At 38.1% G+C, this 22,116-nt stretch overlaps 1 protein-coding gene across 1 annotated transcript in view; it reads right to left on the bottom strand.

Annotated features, from left to right (window-relative positions):
* Nucleotides 1-22,116, bottom strand: part of THADA (THADA armadillo repeat containing) — a gene marked incomplete at its 3' end in the record, with an annotated part of 166,742 nt that overhangs the window by 93,970 nt on the left and 50,656 nt on the right. The window contains exons 26-27 of the mRNA XM_081998208.1: nt 17,366-17,455; nt 15,847-15,978 (exon numbers count right to left, since the gene is read on the bottom strand). Of these exons, the coding sequence (XP_081854334.1) occupies nt 15,847-15,978; nt 17,366-17,455 (222 nt within the window). The remainder of the gene's footprint in view (nt 1-15,846; nt 15,979-17,365; nt 17,456-22,116) is intronic.

Genomic DNA, 22,116 nt, shown 5'->3' with positions numbered 1-22,116 from the left:
GTATTAACCAGCTGTATACTATTTCGTAGCATGTATACTGAGTTGAAGTGAATAAAAATATTTTATCAACTAAAAGTAGGTTAGGCTAAGTCTCTCAAATCCAGTAATTCTTGCATGCGTCAATTTTTGTAAGGCAGGTACAATTCAGCCACCCGCAGTCTCAGACAAATGAGAAAGTTACCACAGGGTTTAGAAATGAATGGCCAAATAACTTGGGTGATATAAAATGCTGTATGGCAGAAGTTATGCTCCGATACCTCCCAGCTGATTGTCATGACCCAGAGAGATGGCCTTCCCTCCTCCTACCCTCTCAACCTTTTCCTGAATTGCTTCTTACGTATTTTCAGCTTACAAAATCACTTTTAGTTGAGACGGTACCCTGCCAAAATGGGCAAAACACATTTGAGCTCTCCCAAACAAGCCCTGCAGAGTCATTGAGTAGCTGTTTACTTTAGTTCACAGAAATACAGAAAACAGTTTCCATCTTGAACCAGCAACTGAATTCATAGGGTTTTGAACACAAGAACTTAATTGAAATAGTGTAAGAGTTGCAACATTTTAGTCATGTTAGGCCACAGTATGCCTGAAAAAAACAGACTTTGTTTGGAGGAAGTAGAGCGCTATGCTACCCCTCAACGACAGACTTTTGTGGGAATTTTCATCCTTGCAGTACAGCAGCATGTTCTGTCCTCCACCTCCCCATGTTTTCCCTCATGGGGAACAACTGTTCCCCATGAAAAGATCATCTTTGCATTTCCTTTTCAAAGACTGGCCATCCTTCACAACAGGATGCAAAAGCACAGCAGTCACAACTGGAGGGTCTTCCTTATGGAAAAGCTTGTAACTCTGTACTGACAAGGTACAAAGAAGAATGTCAGCTTAGCTCCTAATAAAAAAAACTACCATTTTTTTAAACAAAAACATTTTAATTCTACTGCACAGTAAACTTAAACCTGAGAAGTTGTTTGTCTGCAACCATTCCTTTATTGCTGCTAAAGCATGTTTTCTTAACCAAGAGATTCTCACATGTAGATGTTCTTTCCAAACACAAGCAACCCTGATACTGTAATGAATGTCTAGGTTTTAATTAGCTACAACTGTATACTCAAGAATGTTCTTTATTTTGTTCATGACCTTTTACAAATCCCAAGGAATCTGACATGTTTTCAGAAGGAAGAGTGGAAAATGGGTAAAATGCCAGGGTTTCCTCTAAATTGTGCAAGGGTACTTTCCAACACTACATGCTTCAGAGGGGGTTTTCTCCTTGAACACGATGCAATGAATTAGAATGGAATTCTGTGGGTTTCTTCCTAGTAATAAAAAAATGGCGTTGAGAAGAATTTTTAGATAATCCAACTTTAAATTTGTTGTCTTGTAAAAACTGACATTAAACATATGCACCTACATATATGGAGATGCAGTATTTTACATACCAAACTTTGTTCCATGCTGCTATTTTATCAAATTTATCATGGAAATAGAAGTGACTGCTCTATATTTAGAAAGAAAATAATTTCATATTACAGTCAAAATTGTCTCAGCTGCCCGAAGTCTCGGTCCACAACATAGACTGCCACCGCAGCACGTACACTGAATGTACGTAAAGCAAAAGTGCAGTTCTCAAAACTACAAAGAAGTCTAATCTAACCTCTCCTCATGCCTCAAAGTGGTGCTCTTCTCCAAGAACCTCAGCAGCTGAGTGTTACCCCACACAGAAGCCTAACTGGGACCCTCAAATTAGGTTCTGTTTTGCACTTTGAGGACCCTAAATCAGGAGGCAATAACTCTGCTCCCTGAGCAAACACACAGGTGCCCAGTGGGTGCAGAACTCGCCCAGGATGCTGGGGATCCAGTTCTGTGACTCTGTGCCTGAGGGAAATGTAAACCCACAGCTACTACTTGCCCAAAGGGCAACCCAGCCACCAGCCTGCCGTTGTACTACGCACCTGCTGTATGGGAACGCAAACTTCTCATGCTACAGATTGCTACATAGGGTGCAGCGTAGTCACAGGAACTGACACCTTAGTGGAAACCCTCATAAGAGCACACCTACGAAGTCATTACTAACGAACAAATGCATCACAAAGTTTAAGAACAAGTATCTGCTTTACAGGAACACATATGGGAACACAAGGAAGGTATTTCACATTGGCAAACAGCTTCCCAAATCTGAAAGGGGTTAACATTCCTACTGTTTCTTCTCTTTTTTTTTTAAATCTCCTAATACTCAAAGAAAATTGTTTCCCCTCCGCCCCCCACCCCCAAGAAATAGTACTGATAACATTTCAAAAACACTCCTCCTTTCACATACACACGCAAGACACCATGCCAAGTCACCACTCGTGACCTATCCCTGAACTTCTGCATACCCTGAACGCACTTATGTGTACATCTCTCGTTTTAAAGGCACTTGGCTTCATTCCTGTATTATGCAAGAAGTTGCCAGAAGAATGACAAAATATACACTACTTTTTCCATAACCTGTAACAGCACCCTAGATTAAGAACAGGCAGTTCTGAATTTTACTGGATCGCACTTAGATATAATCTCTTACCTGTAAATAAAACTAAACAGGATCAATTCTCAAAAAGTAAGAGGAAGAATGAATGCAAATAAAATAACTGAGTAACACAAACCCACCATCTAACCTAATGTAGCAATTTTTTGTTTATTGTTATACCAGCCTCCAAGATCAACTATACACCTTAACACCAAGTCCACCAGCTGTATTCTTAAATATTTTTTTTATCTAGGATTTAGCAACAACTATAGGAAGCAACCTCACAAGCCATATCAAGAAAAATCATTACACAATTACAGCAATCACTGTAACTCAGTTTGTACCTGCAGCAAAACCTAGCAGCATGGAATGAAGTATTTTATATATATTTATATATTGAACTGTTTTGTTACCCCTCCTGCAGCAGTTTAACACACTGCCATCCCTGAGATTAGTTTCACTTCTGTGGTGGCAGTTGCCTTGCCAAGACATCAGCAGAAAGGAACAAGACCTCCGACCTTGGCCACTTCATCACCCAGACTCTGAGCTTCACCTGCAGACAACGCAACTAAAATCTGTTGCTGGCTGCCTCCTCTCATCTTCTCTGCAGACCAGTGCGAGCAATGGAGTCTTGCATCCGCTAAGGCAGCACGTATGTGTGTGCAAACCTGGATTTAAAACTGTTTAATTTTCTTTGATTTGAAAAATACTTGAGGGGTGTTGGAGAAGTGTTTTCAGTATGTGACACTCTCTTTACATGCAGATCATGTATAAATAGACTTTAAGAAATATCTAAAATGTTGTCATATGTAAAAACATACAGTATGCCAACCTGATTTTATTGTATCTCAAGGTAGCAATGAGCAATGAAACTTGCAAAATCCTCATGTGATACACTTCTATTAAATCCTGAGGGCCGTTAACAACTGTTGAAGTAGTATTCCACCTTGAACTCAGTACTGTTTATCTAGGTGCACAAGGTATTGGATGTAAACATGTTTACTTCAAACAGTCCATGATCAAGAACAAAAAGTCAATAAATCTGAGGTTTCACTTTGTGTAACTGTAGATTCAATGGATCTCCACCGCCCCGTTCCAGCCTTAACACTTAGAACCTGAACAATCCTCCTAACTGACATAATTTATGACCAACTCTCATAAGGCACAAAGATTCCATACTCCTCTGCACACATCAAAGTATCTAATTTATTACTCTGGCTACAAACAACAGAACACTAGCTGTAAATAAAAGTATCTTTAGAAAAAAAAAAAAGAACTGCAGGTGTTTCCTATGTGCTTGGTTTTTTTCCTTTATTACTCCTCCTCAACAGACTTTATATTACCAAAATTAACAAACCAAATAAGGATTACCTTTTATATGGTAAATGGTAGGTCATATGGTAAATATGAAGGTCACAGGAAAAAAAATGAGTAGAATTAATTTGAAAAATCACACCTGTAGCTGCAAATATGTCCATTACATTAAGTAATACCTACAGTTGTTAGAAGAAGGATTAACAAGAAGAGGAATATTTATTTCCAGGTTTACTGGATGTTGTCACAGTGATGTGTGCATTGCTAATTATGTCATTGACTTATTAACAATACAGTTGCTGCAGTCCTATAGACAGTATTGCAGCATCACAATTTTGTTTTCAGGTGAAATACTTTCACACCCATTGCCTTCACAAAGTGCTGGAAGAGGGAATCGGGAACAGCAGCTGTCATAATGGAACTGAGACAAAGGGAGAACAGGCGGAACAACAAGGAAGGGAACATTCTGCAGAAGGGGCCTCTGATCTTGTAAGTCAAACCAAGTACCTTACCACCATCACAAAAAGAGTTTGGGGCAGCATGAGGCAGCAAATGCACACCTGCAATTCAAACCAATCAACTCTGCCTGCTAGTTAAAACATTTTAACAGTCTCTAGGGTTTTTAGAAGATAAAACTGATTAAAAATAAATTAATAAATAAAAAGCAAATAGACAGTATCCTTTAAACCCTGGCAATAGTTATGCCACAAGGTCCTAACAAATGCACTGGAAAGAAAAGATTGTAGTAAGACTTCTGTCTGATTCTATACAGACACAGTAATTTGTATGAGAAAGAGGTTTTCTCTTTCCTCCACCATGTAGCTATATACTTCAAGTCACAGAATCATTAAGGTTGGAAAAAGACCTTCAAGATCATCAAGTCCAGCCATCAACACAACACCACCATGCCCACCAAACCATATCCTGAAGTGCCATGTCCACACATTTTTTGAACACTTCCAGTGATGGTGACTCCACCATCTCCCTGGGCAGCCTGTTCCAATGCTTGACCACCCTCTCAGGGAAGAAATTTTTCCTAATACTTAATCTAAGCCTCCCCTGGCACAACCTGAAGCCATTTCCTCTCATCCTATCACTAGTTACTTGGGAGAAGAGACCAACACTCACCTCGCCACAACCCCCTTTCAGGTAGTTGTAGAGAGCGGTAAGGTCTCCCCTCAGCCTCCTCTTCTCCAGACTAAACAACCCCAGCTCCCCCAGCCGTTCCTCATAAGACTTGTGCTCCAGACCCCTCACCAGCTTCGTTGCCCTTCTCTGGACACGCTCCAGCACCTCAACGTCCTTCTTGTAGTGAGGGGCCCAAAACTGAACACAGGATTCAAGCTGCAGCCTCACCAGTGCCAAGTACAGGGGTACAATCGCTTCCCTACTCCTGCTGGCCACACTATTTCTGATACAGGCCAGGACGCTGTTGGCCGCCTTGGCCACCTGGGCACACTGCCGGCTCATGTTCAGCCGGCTGTCAACCAGCACCCCCAGGTCCCTTTCCGCCAGGCAGCTCTCCAGCCACTCCTCCCCAAGCCTGTAGCGTTGCATGGAGTTGTTGTGGCCCAAGTGCAGGACCCGGCCCTTGGCCTTATTAAACCTCATACACTTGACCTCTGCCCATCGATCCAGACTGTCCAGATCCCTCTGCAGAGCCCTCCTACCCTCCAGCAGATCAACACTCCCACCCAGCTTGGTGCCATCTGCAAACTTACTGAGGAAGCACTCAATCTCCTCATCCAGGTCATCGATAAAGATATTGAACAAGACCGGCCCCAGAACTGAGCCCTGGGGAACACCGCTTGTGACCGGCCACCAGTCGGATTTAACGCTGTTCACCACGACTCTCTGGACGCAGCCATCCAGCCAGTTCCTCACCCAGCGAAGAGTAAACCTGTCTAAGCCACAAGCCGCCAGTTTCTCCAGGAGAATGCTGTGGGAGACGCTGTCAAAGGCTTTACTAAAGTCCAGGTAGACAACATGCACAGCCTTCCCCTCATCCACTAGGCGGGTCACCTGGTCATAGAAGGAGATCATGAACTTTCATGAACCCATGCTGGCTGGGCTTGATCCCTTGGTTGTCCTGCACATGCCCTGTGAGCGCCCTCAAGATGAACTGCTCCATAACCTTCCCCGGTACTGAGGTCAGGCTGACAGGTCTATAGTTCCCGGGATCCTCAAATTATCAGTTATAAGTCATGTTATCAGTTCTAAAGTAAGAATTAAAAACATGAAATTACATTAGGGGAAAACATGGATAGGAATCACAAAGAAAAGCATTAGCAACAGGTTCAGTTCCATTAGAAGGACTTTGATTATTAAGATTCAAGAGCATTGTACTGCCTGTATTAAGTGAAATAACAACAACAACAAAGACTTTCTTCAGAAAAAAATTTCATCATATACTAGTTCATGTTTTTCCCTTCAAATGCTCTCCTGAAAGATTAAATATAGCAACTTTCAAATGCAGTATTACAGGTTTCCAAGCAGAGAGAGGTCCAAAAACAGCATTAAAAAAATCCATTCATGCTTCCACACAATTAACATTAGACTTCCATATTGGGGACAAACCAGTAGGACAGTACCTATTCATTAATATGAGAGTAAGGTTTCCTGGAATATGAACAATAATTTAGTATACATGTACCTAACGTTTCTTTCGTTCATTTATCCATTTGCTTGTTTTGTGTTTTTCTTTTAAGGAAACACAACTATTTTCCATTTTTTTAGATTTCTGTGTTCCTTAGCAATTAAAGTATCCAAGGCATTTAATTTTTAAAACTGTGGAAGCCTGTATTGTAACTGGGCTGAAGACAATTTTTTTGTTCTTTAATCTGAAATTAAGAACCAAAAAAACCCCCAGAATAATCTAAGTTTTGATATAGCATCTCAATATTTACCTGACAAGTAGCAAAACATTACAAAAGTATCAACAGTTTGCCAGAGGTTTTAGATCTACAATCAACACATGAATGTAGTCCAGAAAATGTCTGAACACAACCATGGACAGAAGCAGATCAAGTTTAATTTCAGGTTATTTATGCAGTACTAAACTTCTAAATTCTTATCTATTCCCTTTAAAGTGAAGTTAATGTTTGCCCAAACTTCTAGTCTCTTTATACATTAAGTATTTTATTCTTCCAACTTGGGCAATTAAGATAAAACCTTATGTTTTTGAAAGAGCAGGGTTTTCCACATGAGCACTTAATGAATCAGAGTAGCCGTAAATACTGCAGGAACTATGTAGGCAAAGTACAGTGTCTTTTATTTGTGAAAGCTGTCCACAAGCTACGTCAGGAGTTGTTTCTTTGTATGTCTGCAAGAGCTTTCTAGGAAGAAGTCACAGACATTTCTCTCTTCTTGTCACCAAGACCTAGGTTACTATAAAAAGTGGCTAACTGATACCAAGCTCAATCAACAACATAAGTTTGAATTGTTGTGGTTCAGCCAGCCACCAAACTAAGATCTCTAACGTGTAAGCCTATGAAAACTGTTACTAATACTGTGTGTAAACTTCAGACCAATAGAAATATGTTCTCTTCAAATGGAGATTTCCTATAGAACATGCTGACACTATTTAAGTGGCATCTCTTTTTTTGCATTCCCATCAAGAAATCTCAAATAGTATCTTCAGGTAGCTAACCTCTACGTTTTTTTAACCATTTGTCACATCACATGAGGTTATAGCCTCCTTTCATGAGCTTTTGGTTCACAGTATTATAGAGAAAAAACAACTGCTCTTAACTCAAGGTCATGTAAAAAAAAAAATTAATTCACAACTGTATTTCAACTTTTTTAATTTGTGAAAAGTTACTACGATTTTTCACAACTGCAGAATAACGGAAAGAAACATGCACCACTTACTACCAAAACAGTTAAGAATAAAAAGAACAAAGAATGAAGACTAACTACTTTCTGTCTTAGCAACCATATCATTCTTTTGAACTTTATGAAAGGGAAGCTGAATGCATAAATCAAGTCTCAGCACTTTGTGATGGCTTTGAAAGCTTCAGCTGATTGTAAACAAGAATGCTACAACAGCAATTTTCAAAACTTATTATCAGATCCATGAAAATGACTGAAGGATCTGAGTTCTCAAAGACACTTTCCTTTCTGCCATACCACCAAAAGCAGCTAGCCCATCGCCAAAAAGCTTTCCCAGTATTGACTCTTCTCAAACTCAGACTGTTCTTTTTAAGTAATACTGGCTTACTAAAATACCATTATACTTAAGTTTTCCTTGACGTACCTACCATCCTCTGTACAGTTAATGCATTATTCCTTTCATTTTCGTGTTTCTTCCTGCAAGTACTTTTGCAGAACAAGCTAGATGCTACTATTTGGCTACTTATCTTGACCAGCAAAGTACTTAGTGACCGGCTAATTTCAAGTATGTAAATGAATAATACAATTACTTCACCAATCACGTATTGACAGTTGAGCACCCCATCATATTTTTCACATGCTTTCATGTTTCAAATAAGTAGTAGTATACATCAAAATTTAAGCTAGGAACCCAGCCATTGGCCCTCTTCAGGAATCTGCAACACTGAAGAAAAATACTGTTATTCTCAGTGCTTGTGAACACCTCTCTGCTAGACATCACCTTTTATTTCCCATGAATCTGACAGCTTCCTACAGTTTGTGAATATTTCCTAAATTGCTTCAGATGAACAAATGAGAAAACAGATGAACACAGTAAAAACTGGAATAAGGAATCAATAGTGAATACCTAGGAGTTGTAATATTTTCCATCAGCTCCACTTGAACATGAAAAGAACATTTTCCCACAGTTTAAGAGAAAAGGCTGAGGAATACAGCAAAGAATGTACAAGATGTACAATGATTTTTAGTTGATCAGAAGGTCTTGAATGACCTATGGCCAATCAAGCACTTTGCAATCTTCTCTAGCACTGTAATTCCAACTTAATCAAAACTGGAAAAAATGACAAATTGTTTACCACTTCTGATTTAAAAATGTTCAAAAAAAATCTGAAGACCTTCTTATTAATGAATAGTTACAGTGAACCATAACTCTTTTTACAGACCAGTACCAATCACTATGCAATCAGGACTGCAAGGAGAATAGACTGTAAGTAGAAATTGAAGAATTTCAAGCCAGTGCCAACTCACAAAAGAAGAGTTATGCTCAGAGGGGAAGTGCATTCCTCTCCCTCCCTCCTTCTCTGCCAGCCATGCAAAACTTCCATCCTAGGTGTCAAGCAAGAGATTTAGCAATACAAAACACAGTCAGAATCTAAACAACAGTTGTATGTTTTAGGCATGTATGTTGCTCCTTTTCCCAAATGCCTATGCCAGTTCATGTATTTTGGGAACCCTGCCTGTAACCGAAAGGGTATCTGTCTTTGTATTGCAATGACAGGTCAACTCCATAACCTTCCCCAGCAAGGACAAGGCATTCCAATGGGTCAGAGCCTGATCCTAATACCACAGAGATTCTAAATAATAAAATATTGCAGTTATAATACTAAGCAGTTATACTGATCAGATATTAGATTAAGAAGAAAAAAGAAAACACCACCAAGACAAAAAAAAAAAAAAAATCAAAGACTGAGAAGATGCACATGTGGCATGCTTTTATAAACAACTGTAATCAAGAGCAGCTAATTTAATACAACAATGCTGCACCAAACACGTGTAGTTCTTTTCATCTAATATAAAAAGGCATTCCCACAAAAGCTCTTTGCTTATCAGTCCCCTGGTAAGATTCCCAGTCTTACAGAAATGACAGCTGCAAATGGGCAAATTTTAATGTTCTCCTACTGGTGCAATGCCACACTAAATATGAAGGAAAAAGAAGAGAAAGGCAGAGGAAGCACACTTAGCACAACCATTCAGCTACCTTGTTTGGCCACTTACCAAAGGATACCAGTGTTTAGCCTACAGAAAGTCAAATGGCTGCTTTCAAGTCAGATACAGGATGATGTACTAAACCCACATATGCAATTGTACACATGTGAAACAAAACAAGAATCAGCGAAACTGCTTTTAAACAACTTATACCTTGTTAAAATTGCTGTTTATATATATGAATTACTTCAATCAAGCTCTTCCCAAACAAACTGAAGGTATCTTGTTATCAGAACTCCCTCACTCCCCCATCTCTTGTGCTCTTTATTCAGTGTCATGTTTTTAAACTTATTTCAGTCTCACAGACATTTTTGATTTTACAATTGAATTTTGTTTTTTTATTACTCCATCCTACCCCAGACTCAATTCCCATGAAGCCTATACAAGCTTTGTCACAGGGCTACAACGGAACAGGACCAGGAAGCTGATAGACTGGATATAATTTAACATAATTAAACACAACACAGAGCAATAAAACTAATAGGCACAGGTCAACAACTATTAACATTTTCAGAAGAGCAACCCACATGCAAGTAACATTACTGATCAGTGAATACTTAAATTCACACCACCTTCTAGAATATTAATACTACTACACTTGGGTCTTCTTCCTTAAGATATTTCCTTAAGAATTGAGCTTTCACAGATTTATAAAATATTAAGACACAACTGTGACCCCTAGAGAGCGCCAGAATTCATGGTCAGGTCAGGTGCTCCACTTCCTAAGAAGCTAAAATAAACCTGAATCATTCTCATTTTAATAAATACACATTCAAACTGCATAGAACTCAATGATTTGCAACATAATTACACACAGGTTACAACAGTAAGATCTTAATTTTACATATGCATCTTTACAGAATTGGATTTGTTGTTCAGAAGCAAAAGATGTGAACTATGGCAATACTTCCCCCTTTCACCTTAGTAAGCTGAGCAATGAAGACTGGAAGGAATATGAAAGGAATTTAACATAAATGGAAAAAGAATGGGGAGAGAAAAAAAAAATGAGGCAAAGCTGCATGAGAATGACATTTTGCATCTTAGTAGGAAAGCATCAAAGAACCAGAGAGAAACCAGTCAATGGCAAAAGACAGCACAATAATGTAAATACATTAAGCGTATCTAGCAATTGGAAACCGTATTTGGAGGATACAGTATTGTGCAACATCATGAGGTTGCTTCACTACGTGGGAAAGATCTTAAACATTTTACTAATCAGAAAACTATTGAAAACTATTAGTCCTTTGTACGTGGTTCAAGCAGAGTGCAACTGAAGGTCTATTTTTAAAGACAGACTGTGATTCACTTTGGCCAACAAAAACTGCAAAACAAAATTAATTATAAGAGATTAAAATTCAAGTTCGTATTTCTATTATAAATTTGTATTCCGAATATCAGCATTTTAAAAATAGTTTTCTAAGCTTGTTTGTATCTGACAATCTCTGAATAGTATTTTGTACAGAATGATTTATGGAATCTGTATTTTATACACTGAACCTCTCAGGCTTCACTGAAGGAGTTTGATCTTTTGTAACAGAAACTCAAATTTTGCTTTTAAATCTTAAGAAAAATCTTCTGTAACCTGCATATTATTACGGATTGGCATCTGTTAAGATTTAAAAAAGATTTAACTATAATAGAACAAAACTTAAAGAGTATTTACCCACTGAATAAAACTAAGAGTACCATATTACATGTGTGGACTAAATACTCATGGAATCATGGCCCCTAGGATTTTTTTTGCTTTTCCCCCAGGTCTGAAACAAACTGGGGCCAAGCTCTGCATCACTTCTTCAAAAAGACAGACTCACAAATGTAATTCTCTGCTAAGAAGCTTAAGGTAAGAGTCATGTAACGTATCTAAAAGGAGTCCAGCAAATCCGCAGGGTAACAGATCTTTAAAGTTAAAGAGTCTGGTCTAACCCCTTCAAAAAGATCAAGAAAATTAAGTTTCATGAAGGAACGTCATCCTGGCCCCACAGGCAACCGGCACGGCAGGACAGCAGGCCCCACAGCGCTGCGCAAGGACAGGATTCATAGGAACCCACTGGGACACCACGCCGGTGCTTGCGGAGGGCTCCCGCACGGCAGGCGGACATCACCAGCGCCGCAGCACTGCCGTGGGAAAGGGATCGCAGGGGGCACTCCGGGCATCTCGCACCGCTTCAGACGAGTGATTTTTAAGAAATTTACCAAGCTGACTTGGCCAGCCACTTACTAGGACGTTTCACAGAGCCCGTTCTGGCAAGCAAGCTGTGAAAGCAGTAACTTCCAAGACAAAGTGTCACAATAAAAACAGTCATACAATCTTCAGTTGTTTCCTCTGCTTTTCCAAGACAGGGGATAGCTAGATTAATGTAAATCCACATACCCTCTAGCAGATGATTCCAGCCCACTTAAATAACAGATTTATTTGAGCTTTCCTATCACAGCTACTACGATAGCCTGTGAGCTGCCAGTTTGCTCACAGCTGATGTGGACTTCCTCTCTCCTTCTCCAAGCGCTCTTCTAGGAATGACTTATGGTAACAGGGCAGCTGACAATGCTTCATCCTACAGAAAATTTCTCCTCGCCACACACAATTTTGTTTTCCTTGCATCTTAGTGCCTGTCATTAACTAACAGTTGCAGTAATTATCCCTGCATACTAATGACACGCTCACTCAAGTGTAAAAACAAAATAGCACCTTATCGGTCCAGGGTGGTGGACAGAGTGGGAGCAAGAGTGGGAAGAGAACAACTGTAAAGGACCAGTGCTTCCCACTGCCACCTACCCTGGTCCCTGACTAAAAACAGCATCAGGGGATTTTGGAATTTAGCTCCTCTATTTTAAAGAAAGATGCAAGTTACAAAATTCTACACAAGAAAACAGTGTCTATTTCGTAACTGTGTTAATTTCAAGGAAAAATGGTCACATTGCTGTTAAAATTGTCCTCAGACAGCGAGTTTCTTCAATGACTTGCAACATAATATACCTAGAAGCAACACTGCTTTGAAATCTGTCTATTTGACAAAGTTTTAAAGGGGAAATTTCACTGAAAATTTAAAACAGTTTTGTCAAGGGGAAGACAAGGCACATACACCCAAAGAGTCTTGAAAAAACCTTATATTGTTTGACATTTTAAAGCTAATTTTTTAAAAAACTTCTTAAAAGATTAAAAAGTCACACTCCCAAATAGGGCTAGACTTCAATTAGCGAAAAGTAACCAAGTCAATATAGCAATACCTGTTTTATTCCTTCAGAGCTCTCAGTCCAGAACATTTAACACTAAACAAACGCTCTGTCAATGCCATGGTACAAGAGGACATAAGGTAACTCATACTTAGATCATTCTGAAGAGATTACAGGTCTTTGAAAGGGGGAGGGGGAGGCGAAAGGGAGGTTATGTTTTTGTTTCATACTTAAAACATAACCTCCAGATTACCTCCCTTGTTAATCAAAAACATTCTGTACATTCCTTCGCCTTAGAACGTAACCATTAAAACAGACCTATCTAGCTCTTAAAAAAAAGTGAGGTAATAAGTTGTGACTCAAAGTGTTCCCCTCCAAATAAAACATCTGCAAGGGGAAAGGGGGAAAAAAAAACCAAACTGTTAATAGAACTGCAGATAGGTAATCAAATGCCCTAGTTCAGCAGGGAGTAACAAGTACACGCACAGAGACTGAGGTTTGTCCTTGTAGCATTTAATCCTCCTCATTGTGCAATTCACGGTCAGAGCAACCACAGCTCTACTCCCACTAGATGGAAAATTCCACTCAGGCTTAAGTGAAACTCTTCAAAAGCCTGACTTGAATTCTTCCTTCTAAACCCGGTTTTGTTCAGAAACCTGCTCATTCACTTGCAAACACAGTAAGTATTGTGTTCATCCTCTCAGAGTAAACAAATGAATGCCGCTTCATTGTGGGTTGAGTCCTGGAAAGAGTCTGAAGATCAATTATGGGTTATAGTCACCTTTCCTCTCTCCCTACCACATAAGCAGTATCTTTCCTTGCCAGTGGCATGACAATAGAAATGTAAAAATCTCACGGTAAAAATATGGCAATTCATTGTTATAATTGCATTGGGCTACTATGTAAGTATATGTATACATAGATGCTATATAATACAATACTACATTGAGCAATTCAAAGGAACAGTTGATATATACAATTTAATGTCTTGATGCATAGGGCCTTTGGCACCAGGCCTTCTCTTTGATCCTAAGTGGTTACTTCACAACAATCTTCATCACCACCTTCTAAAGAACAACCAAATGAACAGGAAAGAATTTTATTTTAGTTCATCTGCTCCTGTAGAATGGAAAATAGGAAGGGAAACAGAAGTGAAAATAGCAACGTATTCCTCTTACCCAGGTAAATCACCCCTATGTATTCCAACTAATGCAGTCAGAGTGAACTGAAAACAATCATGGTACTCACAGAACAAGGGCACAAAAGCTGTATGCAGAAATACAGCCAGTAACAGCACACTGAGCTATGTCATAAATACATACACTTCCTCCTGCAGAATCCTTGGTATTGTCCCCCAGCAACCATAAAAAATGCCAATGCTTTGCTAAGTAACCCATCAGAAAATGCATGTCTGTACACCCACATACAATTTTCTGTCTGAAATATGTAAGAATTTTGTTCTAGTCTTGTACCTGTATCTGCAGCACTTAACTGCCAAACTAAATGGAAAGGAAATGCAGAAAACATCATCTTTAATCTGCCACACCACTCCTCTTTAGGAGCACAGTTAAATGAAGGTAGGTCCAATGATACAGGTGTCTTAAATGTTTCAGGGTCTTTTTAAAGATTTTATTGGGGTTTTCTCCCCACATCTTCAGAATGGATTTAAATAACCTCAAGAGAATAAGCTATTTAAGTGTGAAGAGTTACTTTGCCGGTGGATGTACCTTGCCAAAAGTAGTGGTCATAATATAAAGACAAAACTCAAAAGCTGTAACCAAAAGCTTACCAAAAGTTAATCTAATACCATTATCAGAAACTATGCTGAAACATAATAAAAACAAAAATAATAAATATATAAGCATTCTCTGGCATATTAACAAAGGCATAAAACCAGAGCTGATCAATGATGTAACCAAGAAGTACAGTTTTAAACATTTCCCCAAAAAGCATTTAAGATTCAAGTATGTCAGAAAACCAAATGCTTTTAATTGTTAAATACAGTGCATTTAAAACTCTTACTACAGGTTTTTTCCTTTAAGAAAAAATGGTAGGTTATTATTTATTCTTGAAAATTCCAAAAAACATTGTAAGAAGCGAGAGATACTTCACATCTGCTGTGAAGAATAAGCAGACAGAGCTATTATTATTTCCTAACATAAACAGCAGTTTAAAATAAAAATTGGAAGATCTTAGGATAACAACAACTTTATCTTGTTTCACTGCTAAAGGAGCAAGATTAAGTACAGAACTTTCTCATCCCATTGCTCTGAAGCTTTCACACAGATCGCAAGGCGACTTCTCAAATACTGATTATGCTCCTTTCTTCTCACTCACTACAGCCCTGCTACTTTATCAGGCTCCCCATACCACACCAGTGGCATATGATATAGAAAAAAATATCTGCTGAATATCTTGATGTAACCACTATATAAATTAAAGTTACACTGTACAAAAACTTGAAAAGTCATCTTAGAAATATATTAGTTATACGATATATCCATATCTTTATCTAGCTATATATGGAGTATTTATATATATGGATGGATATGGACAGAGAGATATATACACATACATATCTACAAATTTATGTATTAGCCATTACATTCATGCGTTGCGAACAATCATTCCGCAGGACTGAAAAACCCATCAGAAATTTGTACAAGAATCTTGCATTGCTAAAGTCAGTCAAGCTCATCAATTTTCATCTGCCCTCTCTTGGGGCAGCAGTCCTGCTGTACAGAGACCCCCTTTGCAGATTTACAAACAAGTCATACAATGGCTTGCATGAGCTGAAGTTCTTTCTAATCCGTCAACCCAAGCATTAGTAATATGGTGAAGTCCAATCAATGAATATCAGTTTTTCCTTTAAGAATTAAAGCTGAAGAGAAGCTTGGAAAGGTATCTTATTTAAAAAAAAAAAAATTCCAAAGATTCAAGAAAGAACTCCCATCACATGAAAAACCACCACAAAATCACCTTACCTTATAATAAGTGGGACAAACGGTGCCATACTGAGTGCTGAGTAAGTGCCATCCATTGGAGATGGATACAGCCTTCCCAGTATTAAAAGCAAAAGAAACAGGCTAGGATGGATTTTCAACTCTTCAGCTTCACTAAATAAAAAAGTGAAAGAAGCATTTGGTGAAAAAAGCATCCTGCTTCATGTTAGTCTTGAGAGTCTTCCACATACCCTTCTGCATTTCTGGATCAAGGCCTGATCATCGAAACAAAATGCAAACCCTGCTGCTATCAAACATGGCATCCAGTTCTCCTATGGCACCACTGGGGACCCCTGTATGAAGGCACTTAAGGCTGTGCTGCCTTCACTTTCCTACATTATTCCAAGCCTTCTTTATTTCTAATTATGGTGAGCTGCCCTCGCTTTTAAGTAATATTAATAACCAGCATAGATGATGTTTCTCTAGGAAGTGAGAAACTGAGAAAGCTGAGTTACAAAAAGATGGTTAAAAAAAAAGGTCTTTTTTTCAGTTTGGAAGGAAATGCGTATTTAGTAAATAGCAGGCTTTATTAAAGAATAGTTCTTGTCATTGACATCAAGTGGCTACTATTCGTATTGCAAAAACAGTAAGAAATCCAAGTCAAAAATCAACACTTCTAGATTTAGTTAATGATTAGTAATAAGATAGAAGCCTTAATCTGCATTGAAAAAAAAGCATTCAAAGCCAACATTTCAGGCAGCAGCTTTCAATCTTCTTCAGTTTAAAGACTTCCCAAAATTTTCCAGTGATGACATTGTCACCTTTCAAAATGTCAGGTAAAGCAGGCTGCTGCACAGGATATATATACACGTTTTTTTCTTAGAGCAAAGACTGCAAAACATGCAACAACTGGTGAAACTCCTGCTCCCAAGTATCCACCTCAGGGCTATTAAATAAGACAGCTGAATCTTGCCTGTAAACCAGCTGCTGAACTTCCACAGTTTATACCATAGCATTTTAAGAAAAAACAAAGCCAGCACTGGTTTACTTTAAAAGTTCATGAACCTGGCGGTAACAGCATCAGCATCATCCCAAATTATAGCATCTGCATTGATCAAATTGGAGCACTCAGCCACCATTTTTGGAGTCCTTAAAGAAAGATCAAGGACCTTCCCCAGAGTCAATGTCACAAGCTGGAAAGTGTTCATTTGGGGTTACATGAGGTCTATGACCCTGTATCACTTAAACATGTTAGGAAGTCTCATTGTTAAACACAAGACAATCAAACACCCTGTTTCTGTCTTTCCCTGAAAAATTTCTTTTAACATCTGATCCTAGGAACATGGCAACTACTAATTACTCAAAAGTAGTTCATACTCCAGAGACTTACTGCAATGTGCAAAAGTTATGGGAAAAAAGCCTTAGCAAAAGACACCAGTAGAATTATTATCATTCCAAGAAGCACTGATGAAAAGAACAGCATTAGGGTATATGTAACACAACTCAGTTTAACCTTTTCATTGCACTTCATGTTTCAAATCTTTCTCAGACACAGTCTTACCTGTTCAAAGTATTGGTTACAACCTCCAACTGCTTGAGAAGGAAAGGATAAAGACTTGGAAACCGAGAGAAAAACTCTCTTCCTGTCATTCTGCAGAAGGGAATGAAGAAGAGTTACAATTAGCGTTCTGCAGTAATTAGCTGCACTCAAAATACCAGTTTACTTGTAGTATTTCTGATGCTACAGTGAAGTCAGATAGGCAGAAGAACCATGCACACATGATGAACTCTTTTCAAACAAGACACAATGTTTTCATTAAAAATGAATGCAGCATAGTTTACGCAAGTGAAGTAACTCTATATGTGTGCACACTAACACTTCATCAGCTAAACTGGTCAGGCCTTTTTGGGAAAAAGGATCTTAGCCGCTTAGTCACACTAAAAAGAAAAAGATACAGCAGCTTAAATTCTGTCACCATGTTAACAGCATTCTTGTTGAACAAGAGAAGACTACACTTGCTTTAGTATGGCTCATGTACTAAAAAGCTAATAAAACACATTTAATAGATATGTACTAACATATTTTACTGACAGTGAAAGGCATCTCAGAATAGTAACTCTGTAAAACACAGCAGCAGAAGCATTGGATCTCCCATTAGCCCTCTTTACACAGTGCTGCTTCCAGCACATGGCAGTGGTGGCATTTCCAGGCCATGTTTTCACTTGTGTAGATACAGCAACCACATATTCACAACAGAGCAATGCACCAATACCAACTGAACTCATCCCTAGCCAGAATTAATAAGGCAGCATAGTTCAAGCCACAACAGCAAATCAATCCAAGCTAAAAAGAGGTAAGTAGAAGTCTTCTGTATTTGTTTGGTTTATCATCTTTTGATCAGATAAAGGATGGCTTCATGGGTTATAGGAAACCATTTAGCATCATCTAAGCAGGAACCACTTAAATGTTAAGAGTGGGGAAGTTCTAATTAGACATATATGCCATGCAGATAAAACAGACTTCCTTTAAAAATAAATAAAAACTCATCCATTTAGAATAAGAAAGCCAGCTGCAAAGTTTGCTTGCCACATGATCAACCAAGATAAATAAGTACATGTTAGCGTAACTCCAATGCAAAGCTTCCAATAAGCAGACAGATCCAGGTCTAGAAAACAACATGATGAGACAGCAAGATTGAATGTGCGTAAAAATAATCACACACAAAAAAAACCCCACACAAGAGTAAATCAGCACATGGCAAGCATCAGCACAGCTTCTTCCAGAACTCGGCTAACATAACATGCCTTAGCCACAGGCCACAGAATAAACACAGCAAAACCAGATCACTAGATGGAAACACATGTTCGAAAAGGTAAAGGAAGCTTTCTCTAGGCATGTAAGAACAGTACAGCGAATTGCTGTAACTGAAAGCGTGACCAAGGATTCTGCAGTACCTGTTATATCTACAAAAAAGATTTCAGTTAAAAAATTTAGATGGAAGCATTCAAACTGTGAATTAATATAAATTGAAGCACTAATGAGCATGGTTTAACATCAATTCTGATAATCACTGGTTATTTAAGCAGAAAACACCCATGTAATTTCTTCTAACAGCTTCTTCAAAATAACTTCAATTTTTTGCACATACATTACATACCAAACTGAAGATGCAAAGCTAGAGAGAGAACAAAAAATACGATCTAAGTGTATCAAGTCAAACAGTCCATCTTACTGAGCTTTCATATGTAAAACATTAAGAACTCTGTATTTAACAATAAAATAAAATAAATTAAAAAAAAAAAAAAAATCAATCCAAACATGCTGTCAAACCTCCACCTCTTGTGCCACAGACCACATCAAGCAAAGGCAGAACTGGGGTTAAGTTTCCTATGGAATGGATGGCCACTGGTTAGAGGCTTAAGAGAGGACTAGATGCAAGTAGCATCTCACACAAGTATTTTTAACAGGCCCATTTTTAATGTATTAAAAATTCAGTAGCCAAGTTTGAATCGATATTAAATAATGGAACTGAATAGCCTTACAAAGCCTTGAAATTCTTTGTAATTAGTGTGGTTTCATAAATCTTTTTGACAGGGAAAGAAAACGGTAACTACTGAAGTAGGTGACTTACATAACCTCCCTCTTGGTTTACTGCTCCACAGGTTACATGAGGGGAGAAGGCAGTCTAATCAAGACCATTAATCAACAGTATCTGCAGAAAAGATGCCCAAAGGCATTCTCAGGAAAAAAAAAGAGACACCACTGTCTGAGCAGACTGGTTGTTGAGGGATGATTTTAAAGGGCCTTTAGTTCAGGGAGGAAGCAAGACAGATTACACATTAGCAAAAAGTGCTGCAAAATTAAAAGGTGTTCTCAAAAATACAGAGCACAGATTTGAGTGTGAATCCACTACCTAGGATGTCAGGGCAGGGAGATGTGCAACTGGAGAATGAGCAGAAAGCCAAACAGCTAGAGTAAAACACAGAGGTGTTTAGTAGTTTCATTTCTGACTACTGACCATGCTTGTTGCTCCTGGAAATGGGTAGCATTATTAGGCATGCACAAGTATTTGTGTACAGTAACAGACTGGAATAACAAAAAAAACGCAATGGTTCTGCTCTTCAAAAATGTTCATGACACTAAGCTACGTATCTTCTACTAATTTCACCATAAACTCTACTGCTTTGAAAAATGAATACCAACACTTTAAGATTTGGCTCATGCATGTTAGTGATATAAACAGACTCATGCATGCGCCTACACATACAAATGTGAGAGAGGCTTCGTAATGAGTGAGCTGTCCATATCTTCAAAAGAAGGTAAGTCCTTGACATACCTATAAAGGATCAACTAAACAAACATCAACTAAATGTGGACTAAAACAATCCAAAAATCACTGCTAACAGTTTTCATGGAACAAACTTTTCCTCCTTTTCTAAAATACATCTGAAAAGGAATGATAGTTTTAAACTAAAAATATAGATAACTATCTTTCCATTAGTCACTGACGTTGTTCAAACACAGATTTTTGGCAATGTAGCTACCATAATTAAATCCTTACAACCAACATTTTGCAGATCACAGGATTTTACATCTACTCACCCTAAAAATGTTTATAAAAGCAGTAACTGGGAAGAGCCTTAAGACACTAGTATTTTTCCCCATGTCCAGATGAAATTATTTTTATATTGCTTCAGAGCTCAGCTTTGACAGAATGTTCAACCACAGGCTCTGTGACAGTATTTTGTTTTTTTCGTGTTAGTAACCCAAAGTAGCACAATTTCACAATGCAGAATTTCAAATAGGATTACTGGGACCTAAACAATGGACTAGTGAGAGGTTACTTATTGAAATTGGAACTACGGTAATAAAACAGAAAAGTTATCAGTGAGCTGATGATGCTTACAATAAAATCCTTCTCCCCAATGTAAAACGTCATTTAAGTATGTAATTGAAATGATGCTTCATGTCATAAGGTTGAGAGATAAACTAATGGAAGCACTCGTATCCTCCTAAATTCATTCATAAACTTGTAAAACCGTATATAGGCAGAATACTGTGGTGCATAAATAGGAAGATGCAATATTTACGCCTCAGGTACTTTGCAGTTTAACAATGTTAATGCTTTCTCATATGCAAGCAATTCTGCAGAAAAGCATGATGACTAATTTAGAGTACAACACGTTCACAAAAGATTCCATTTTGAGGGCTAGAGACAGCAGTCATGTTTAGCCATACAGAATCAAGCTACACCTACCACTCCTAACTATTCTCTGCATGCTCTTGAGTCAAAGAAACTCTTTCCCACTTTCGTCTGCTCCAGAGGCTATTTAAGACGGAAAGAAGGTTGTGATGACAGCAAGAAAGATACTTCACAGAATATAGAATTCATATAAATCAGCAAGAAGTTACTCTGAAGGCATGTAATGCTACAAAGGACAGAATTTAATTCCTAGCAGTAAGCATTTGGAAGACAACAGTGAATCACAGCTAAGTTACAAAAAATTCAAAAACTAGTTGTAGTAGTAAAAACACAAAAAAACAAAACAAACAAAAAACCCCACATAACTGAAAGCAGACTATAAATCTATAAAACTTTAAGGAAAAGTCTACTTTAAGCATGAACAAGAATACAGTTTACAGTGTTGGTAATGCTGATTTAGGAAAAATGCAAAAAACAGTTTTACTTTTCTCTGAAAAAACCTAAAACAGAAGCCCTTATTATACTCTTGATTGTCAGTAGTTCTTCTATTCATGTAGCACTGGTTCTTCAACCTTATCACTTTTCACAGTAGAACCTGGGGTGGCTTAAAGTAAGCTAAAGATCATGTACAAGTTTTCATTTCATCTGCTTTGCTTGTGAAGACATTCACTATGATCAAACTTCTAGAACCAAATTCATAAATGCTGCTGAAAACTGTGACATCTCCAGTCATTATACATTATGTTTGTCTGTGTAGCAACTTGATGCTGCATAATCCAAGGGTTAGTATCTATGTTCATAAAACTAGTGTCTTTCCAAATAAATATTCCATCTTTATGCATAATAAGTGTATGAATTATTTGACTGCATTTAAAAAAATACTTTTAAGAATAAAACCATGGATGTTGCAGAGTTCTCTTTTAAGCTGTGCTGTACACTTAAGAGAATATTCTAGGAGATTAAAATTCTGCTGTGACACTGGGGCATACACATCATTTTACTGCGACATGTGTCAAAGATTACCTGCTTCTGTTCTTTCATTTATTTTTCAGAACAACTGAAGGTTTTATAACCTTGTATGCCGCTTTTAGAAACTGACACGTTAAAG

The sequence above is a fragment of the Phaethon aethereus genome (genome assembly GCF_964289735.1).
Source record: "Phaethon aethereus genome assembly, chromosome: 3".
Lineage (NCBI taxonomy): Eukaryota > Metazoa > Chordata > Aves > Phaethontiformes > Phaethontidae > Phaethon > Phaethon aethereus.
The sequence above is the reverse complement of the archived record's forward strand: the minus strand, read 5'-3'. Positions and strand labels throughout refer to the sequence as shown.